Genomic DNA, 7,770 nt, shown 5'->3' with positions numbered 1-7,770 from the left:
AGAGAGAGAGAGAGAGAGAGAGAGAGAGAGAGAGAGACTCAAATGATTTTGTTATCAAAGGCTAGTCGCAACTAAATGACGAGTGTTGGAAATCAATCTAATATTTAATGATTAAATTAAAAGTACATAAAGATTTATATAAAAACATAACCGTACGTTTCAACTCCTGTCGGATCATTCTCAGTGTACAATTTAATAAAACTAAACAAACTTGTGATTTAATCGTCGATATCGATCTAACAATTCTATCACATATTTCTATTCGAAATTTTTGCGATGTTAAGGCGATTTTATTATTCCTCCTCGAATATTTTATGTTCATATCCCTGATATTGTTTTTCCTTTTCCATATCCTTCGATTGTTGCAGACAGTAACGCAATTCAAATTCACCCATTACAATTTCAAGATAACTTAAGAAAATATATCAAATTTGACTTAAATTTACAATTAGTTTATTATTTACTGAACATATGTTAGTATGGACGTTGTTTATTTTGAAATTAATCACAGAAATGAATGAATTGATATATATTTTGACGTACATGGAAATTAAAAATAACAAAACGTTACTTAACACAAGTTATTGGATTACCATTGCTCTTTTAATATCTACATACATATCTAATAACAGTATATGAAACTCACACAAAGCAATTAAAATTATACAGAATCCATAGAATAAAATTGCAACTGAAAAGTTATACAAATTATATCTTATAAAAATATATTCTATATAATTATATAAAATAATATTATATAAAACGATAGTCTATCATTCTTATTTTGTCGTGAGATGTAGAATTACGGGCGTAAAACAAATTATAAATAATTCGAATAAATAATATTGTTTAATGATTGAAACTCCCCTTTGTCTTCTCTGCTTGTTGAAGTAATTAACATTCGGATATTTTGCTTTCTCATTGATTCTCGTGGCTCAATAATCTTGTGTAATTATTATAGAAACATCTGCGAGCATTAAAACGTCGTTGATTAGCCGCATTGCGTAGGCGCAGCTCGATATTTCTCCTTCTCGATTAGTACGGTATTAATACATCGATATTAATAAGCTGTTTTTTTTTCCCATTAAAGCCCAATATGATCGCATGTAGTTACGGAATTAAACACCTCAATGAATATTATTCGGCAGTATTAACTAATTTGCAATAATATTAAATAAATACAATATTAGTATGATATTAATTTCAAATGCAGAGAATTGTTTTATGTTTTTAGATTACGTTTTCTGTTATACGTAGAAAGATTTAAAAAATCCATTCTCTCTCTATAATTTAAAGTATTGTTTTTCATATAACGAGTTGCACGTTGATGATATACCAGTAAAGGTAATTGCATCTCTGCAAAACGCGGCTTGGATCGCAAACAACAGTTCCTTTATCGATTCGATCTTGGCGTTGCATTCTACATGAGCGACGTGTATCACCTTGGCCAGATGCAGCCTTAGAAACTGATTAAGTCACAGTTAGCTATTTAATATCTCTATGCTGGCGTTTGCGTTATGAGATCATCCAATGCGCGCGATACGCGTTCTGTTCTCGCATTACACTCTGCGATTAATGAAATCGTCGAGCCATGGCGTACTGTTTTGCATATGCGCGAATTCTTTAATTTCTTCTCCTGTTGTGTGCACGTGTGATAATCTAATTTGTTCCTGGTGTTTTCAACGTTATTTCTTTCGCAGAAAAAAAATGTTCCTACACGCGAGAGACAGAAAATAATACAAAATCCGACAATTTTATAAATAGGTTTTCAATTTATTTACTTATAATTGTTTAAAAGATAAAAAATAATTTTTTAAAAGCAATCATAAAGACAACTGAAAACATTGAACTAATTTATAGTTGTTATTTCAAGTTAAATTATATTAATGTGTCAAGTTAATTTTTGATATATAAAAAATTAATTTTTATCATTGATACGAATAATTTCTATTAAAAAAAAAAAAAACAATTTTGTCTGATTTGTTTTTAGTATATTCTAATTTTGCTGATTTTAAGATATTTATTATTAATGTTAGTATCTTTTAAAATATATAAAGAAGATATTGTATTTGTCGTGATTTATTAAATGATGAGAAGTCTAATTGACTATATATTTTGTAAATCAACGACTTAGACTTTAGAGAATGAATATTTATGCATCAACACGAAAGCTTTTTCTTCGAACATTCAAGGTGAACAGCAAGTCTCATTCAAGGCGAATGCAACGCGCATTTGTACAACATATCTTTCAATCGTGTTTGCTAGTTTGTCTGTGAAACTGTTAAAAGTATATACGACCCAAAGTATACGCTATCATGTAATTATTCGCGCTAAATTATCACAAAGTAAAAAAATTGAGTTGCAATGCATAAGTGGACGTTGTAATAATTGTCATATTTTAGCAATATACAGAGTGTCTGGAAAATCGGCGTTAATACTTCGGGAAGTAATTCGAAATCCAAAAAGAAGGAAGAAAGCTATATAAATATAGGTCCGGAAATAAGTCGTTTTCGAGTTATAATATTTTTAAATTTTTTAAATTTTTAATTTTTTAATTTTTCGATATTTGTAAATACGATTACTGTATTATTTTTAAATAAACATATTTGAATAGAAATTAAATAAAATGTTCAAAATGACTACCTTCAGCAGGAATGCAGGCCCTTCTTCTTTCAAAGGAATTCCGACCTCTTTGAAAAACATTTTCAAAGAAATAAGGAGGGATTGTCTCCAGGGTTTACTTTGTTTGTTTTAAGTCAATATTTTTTTTTTTTAGCGCATTTCTGTAAACTATTGATTTGTGATCCTAAATAAAAATCAAATGGATTCCTATCTTGGAGGCCAAGCAACCGGACGTCCACGTCCTATCCATCTCTAGTCATAATTTCAATTTTTTAACATAAAAGTGCTTATAATTCGGAACCGACTGATTTCCGAACCTATGTTTATATAGCTTTTTTTCCTTCTTTTTGGGTCCCAAATTACTTCTCAAAATATTGACGCTGATTTTCCGGACACCTTGTATATGCAAGCTATGCACTAAAATTATAACATAAATAAGAAACAAGCATTTCACATTTAAAATATCTTTTCTCTCAGACGTTCTTCTTCTACGTGCGATATAATATAATTATTTTCTAACGAATATCATTCCTTAGATAAAATGTTATGAGCAGGATACATTTATTTTACAATATATAAATTACATCGTTTTTTAAGAGATACCATTTGTTGAGAATAACACCGGTTATCATTGCATGCGTTATATTTTTCTTCCAGACGGAGAGCGAATACTCAGTAGAAGAACAAGCGAGATTAACGGGTACTGATGGGCCAGGTGGCGATGAAGCTTCGCCTGAGGATGAGGGAGGTTCGCTCTGCGAGTACCACGACATACCACCACCACCGGATGGCGGATATGGTTGGGTGGTGGTATTCGCATCGTTCATGTGTAACATGATAGTGGACGGTATTGCCTACACGTTCGGCGTCTTTCTGGGAGAATTCGTCAAGTACTTTGGGGAAGGAAAAGGCAAAACTGCCTGGGTTGGCTCATTGCTGTCCGGAATGTACCTCAGCGCTGGTAAGATACGAAGTACCTTTCAAATTTCGCTATCTGAAGTTTAAAGTCTAGGATACGACACCATCGTCGAAAAATATTGTAATGACATCTCCTTCGTAGGAAAAAAAATTAATTTTTCTTTAGCAAAAAAGTTGTATTATACTAAAAATTTAATAGCAAAGTACGAAACGAACAACCGTATTTTTTGGACAAAATCCTCAAATATAAGTTTTATCTTGATGAAAGAAGATTAGATTGTGGTCTTGTTGTAACGCTTTTGATAAAGTTCATACTAAATACATAGTCATTAAAAATATAGTTACTAATTAAATATAGTTCTTAAAATAACTTCTAGTATCATGACGTATTGTTTATGTCGCTGTACATATACATTATATGTTAATTTTTCCTCGTCATAGGCCCCGTTGTCAGTGCTTTAACGAATAAATATGGCTGTAGAGCAGTATGTATGGCAGGAAGTTTCTTAGGCGCCGCCGCATTTGTACTTTCGACATTTTCAAGCAGTGTAAATATGCTTATGATGACTTATGGTATTATGGGAGGTACGTAATGGTCCACTTTGATCAGCGTTCTTTGTATTTTGTCAATTCTCTTCATTCTTCACGTATCTACAATTGTTATTTTAGGAATTGGATTCGGTTTGATATATCTACCCGCAGTAGTTTGTGTAGGCTATTACTTTGAAACCAAGAGATCCCTAGCTACTGGCATCGCTGTGTGCGGATCGGGATTCGGTACGTTCGCGTTCGCGCCTCTTGCAACTATGTTGCTGGAGGCGTACAGCTGGAAGGGAGCAAACCTAATCCTAGCTGGCCTCATCTTAAATTGCGCAGTAAGTAAAAACAGTGAAATCACTCGCTGCTCCTCGCTGCTCTGATTGTGCAGGGACATAACACAAAGCTTTAGATTAATCGAGATGACATCTCGTATATCTGATAAAAAAAATAGATGATTTTTAGGTATTCGGTGCCATGATGAGACCTCTGGAATATCCGAAAACTTCCTCTGTTAAGCCATTGCTGCAAAGAATGGCCGAAGAGAAGAGATTTCAAATGGAACGTGGTAGTATCGGTGGCTCCTACTTTATGGTGCAGTTACCGGACGGATCCATGGAAAAGAGGATGAAAATGCCCATTAATATTGATCCCGGTGTTCATTCCAGCTTCAATTTAGACCAATTAGTGCCTGGTAAGGAACTCTGACCATCAAATTTAATATGTTCCGGTGGGACAGTGGAGTAAGTCGAAAATATTGGAAAAGTTGTCAGATACTTTCTTAAAATAAAGTAAAAATATTTTAATTAATTTCAAAATTTTTGAATTATTGAAAAATTCTTTTTCTAAAAGCAGAAATTTAATTGTTTCAAAATCAATACTTATTATGTCGTTTCCATAAGTACAGGCGCGTGAGCTTTCCAAGTAATCGAAATAATAATGCGATACTTCATTGAATACCCGTAATATTAAAGGAACTCCTTTAACACCAGTTCCGACGGTGCCAACCCTTCCCACCATATCTGAAGTGAAGGTGCAAGAGCACTCATCTAGTGGACATACCAGTGATAGCGGCAGTATGGATTTAAAAAATATTTCCAACAAGTCCAAGAGCAGAAAAAGTATCGATGAAACCAAAGACACGAAGGACGCGGAGAAGCCAGAGAACGAGTTTAATAAGACGATAATCCCCAGAAACGCGTCGCAGCCGGCTTTCACGACCCACGTTCAAGGTTTGCCTAAAAACGGCTCCGTGCCATTCTTTGACAGAATCCGTAAAACGAGTACCAGCGAACGCTACAAGCCTAGCCTTAGTGCAATAAAGAATTCTAGGACAACGCTTAATTCTAACGGAGATATCAGAAAGAGCTTGCATCTGAGACTTTCTACTAGCAGTATGTTGGGATCGCGAAATAATAATGCTGAGGTTGATGTAAGTCAGATATTTAACAGATTCAATTTTTTTTTTTAATAGAAAATATATGTCTTCAGTATTTTTTCTAAACAAGTCATTCGTATACATATTTTTTAAATAATCTAATAATAAACATGTGCGTTCTTTCTGTAGGATGGTGAGAGTATTACTTTTACTACCAGTAAAGCTAGTATCCAAAAAGAGAAACCAATGATTGTCCGTCCCTTATCGAGAAAGGATATTTTCTACAGTGGTAGCGTAGTCAATTTACCAGAATACCAAAGCCAGAAATCCCTTGCCAATTACCGTCAGAGTGTTGTATCTATTCCTAAATCTGTACGTGGTGATTTGAAAGACATCGATATCGAAAAAGCACAACAACGAATGTATACATTCTTCATGTATATATATATATATAAACTTAAACAATATTATTAAAGGCTAGAAAAATAACATAAATTTTAATTTTTTTTAGAACCTTTATGTCCTTGTTTGGTATTGCCTGACTCGTTTAAGGAAGCTTTAGCGACAATGATGGATATGTCTTTATTGAAAGATCCTGTTTTCCTTCTAATTGGTATTAGCAATGTGTTTGGTATGGCTGGACTGTATGTTCCTTTTGTATATCTGGTAGATGCCGCAGTCTTAGATGTACGTTATTTATCAATCTTTAGTATATCACTGAATTATGTAATATCATGATTCAATGAATATTATTCCTTTTTTAAGGGAATTGAAAGCAATTCTGCATCATTCTTATTATCTATTATTGGAATAACGAACACCATAGGTCGTGTGGCTTGTGGATATGTCGCCGACTTTCCGCAAGTCGATTCTTTATTGCTAAACAATATTTGCTTAATTATATCTACAATCGCAGTAGCCGCTACACCATTTTGTCATAGTTATGCCGCTTACATCATCATGAGCATATTTTTTGGGATAGCAATATGTAAGTATCGCAACTGTTAAACATCCATTATTTTAGTTGAAATTGTCATGTATGAAAATTTATTTCATTTTGAATATTTTTATTATCTTATGATATGGATTTTAGCTGGATATATCTCATTAACATCGATCATCTTGGTGGATCTCTTGGGATTAGACAAGTTAACGAATGCTTTCGGCCTTTTAATTCTATTCAGAGGGGCTGCCGCTATAGTTGGCTCACCCTTAGCGGGCGTTGTTTATGATGCAACGCAGAGTTACAGTATCCCGTTCTTCATGGCAGGGTTTTTCTTCCTTATGAGCACTATTACTAGTTTCATGGCCCCTGCTATGAAACGGTGTACTACACCGCAGGTAAGCTCATATAATTTTCAATCTTTAGTTAGTATTTATAATTCGTTCTTACTCTTCAAGACCGTTTTAAAATGCTCTAATAAGGCTCTATAATTAGTGTATGACATTTTAAGAATGCGATAAATCACAGAGCTGTATTAACATAAGAACAAACTTTATGAATACCAATCACTTCTTGATGACTCGATAATGAGTAATAGTAACTAGGTAGTAATTTTTATTAAGTAACCTTTTCAATTCTTGCCAATCTTTCGATGTTACTTCAGAGGACGAGAGCCTATTTTTTAAATCTTAGAGCTTTTCTTAAATAAAATTTATTATAATTCATCATTTCATTGTATTCCTCAAAATATTGTTTTAGCATCACTATAGTAGTTTTCTTTTGCTGTAAATGTTTAATTATATCGTGACTTTTGTATTTAATATTAGTTCCATCGCTACATTTTTAATAAATAGTTTTTGCACTAGCTTATAATAATATCGAACACTTACTACGAAAATTATCAAATTATTTTACTTGTTGCAGACTCAACCTGTGATATTAGATACATTGACTCCAATCGATGAAGATATTGAAGAAGAGAATGAGGAGGATATACCGGAGATAGTAGAAACTGCGCCGTCACCCTTAGAGCCACCCGAGAAAGAGATCAAGCAAATAGAATCTGTTTTATAAGTACTTCTGATCTTTTTTAAGTGGATTATAAAAATCGCCTTCACTCCGAGCCACACTGTGATAGGGCTGCTACTTTTGAAGTCTTAAAAAAAGGTACTTCTTTGTTACACACTTAATCGATAAAGCACAAATTAGTGGCATACATACCTGATGGAATTTTGTATCGTACTTACAGTTAGACTTGTATGTACTATTGTATGTTTGTCATATTATTTTTGGTTTTTTTATTGGAGCGAATAAATGCGATATACGCGTGAAAATTCCATCAGGTACAGATAATTACTGTTAGTTGCCTATA

General features: G+C 33.2%; 1 protein-coding gene across 6 annotated transcripts in view; it reads left to right on the top strand.

The window, feature by feature from the left end:
• The window catches only part of LOC108747059 (monocarboxylate transporter 12), a 21,710-nt gene extending 13,946 nt beyond the window's left edge, over nucleotides 1-7,764 (top strand). For 4 of the 6 annotated variants that reach the window (XM_018484301.1, XM_018484297.1, XM_018484296.1 and 1 more), the window contains 10 exons: nucleotides 3,280-3,583; nucleotides 3,982-4,125; nucleotides 4,210-4,415; nucleotides 4,543-4,771; nucleotides 5,052-5,509; nucleotides 5,645-5,873; nucleotides 5,967-6,142; nucleotides 6,221-6,443; nucleotides 6,549-6,796; nucleotides 7,323-7,472. In XM_018484301.1, coding sequence (XP_018339803.1) covers nucleotides 3,280-3,583; nucleotides 3,982-4,125; nucleotides 4,210-4,415; nucleotides 4,543-4,771; nucleotides 5,052-5,509; nucleotides 5,645-5,873; nucleotides 5,967-6,142; nucleotides 6,221-6,443; nucleotides 6,549-6,796; nucleotides 7,323-7,472 — 2,367 coding nt within the window. Of the gene's footprint in view, nucleotides 1-3,279; nucleotides 3,584-3,981; nucleotides 4,126-4,209; nucleotides 4,416-4,542; nucleotides 4,772-5,051; nucleotides 5,510-5,644; nucleotides 5,874-5,966; nucleotides 6,143-6,220; nucleotides 6,444-6,548; nucleotides 6,797-7,322 lie in introns of all 6 variants that reach the window. The other 2 variants (XM_018484300.1, XM_018484299.1) reach the window with 2 other exon arrangements.
• The last annotated feature ends 6 nt before the right edge of the window (nucleotides 7,765-7,770 follow it).

The sequence above is a fragment of the Trachymyrmex septentrionalis genome, unplaced genomic scaffold, assembly GCF_001594115.1.
Source record: "Trachymyrmex septentrionalis isolate Tsep2-gDNA-1 unplaced genomic scaffold, Tsep1.0 scaffold190, whole genome shotgun sequence".
In the NCBI taxonomy this organism is placed as follows: Eukaryota; Metazoa; Arthropoda; class Insecta; order Hymenoptera; family Formicidae; genus Trachymyrmex; species Trachymyrmex septentrionalis.
Note: the sequence above shows the minus strand (reverse complement) of the source record. Positions and strands in the feature narration are given on the sequence as shown.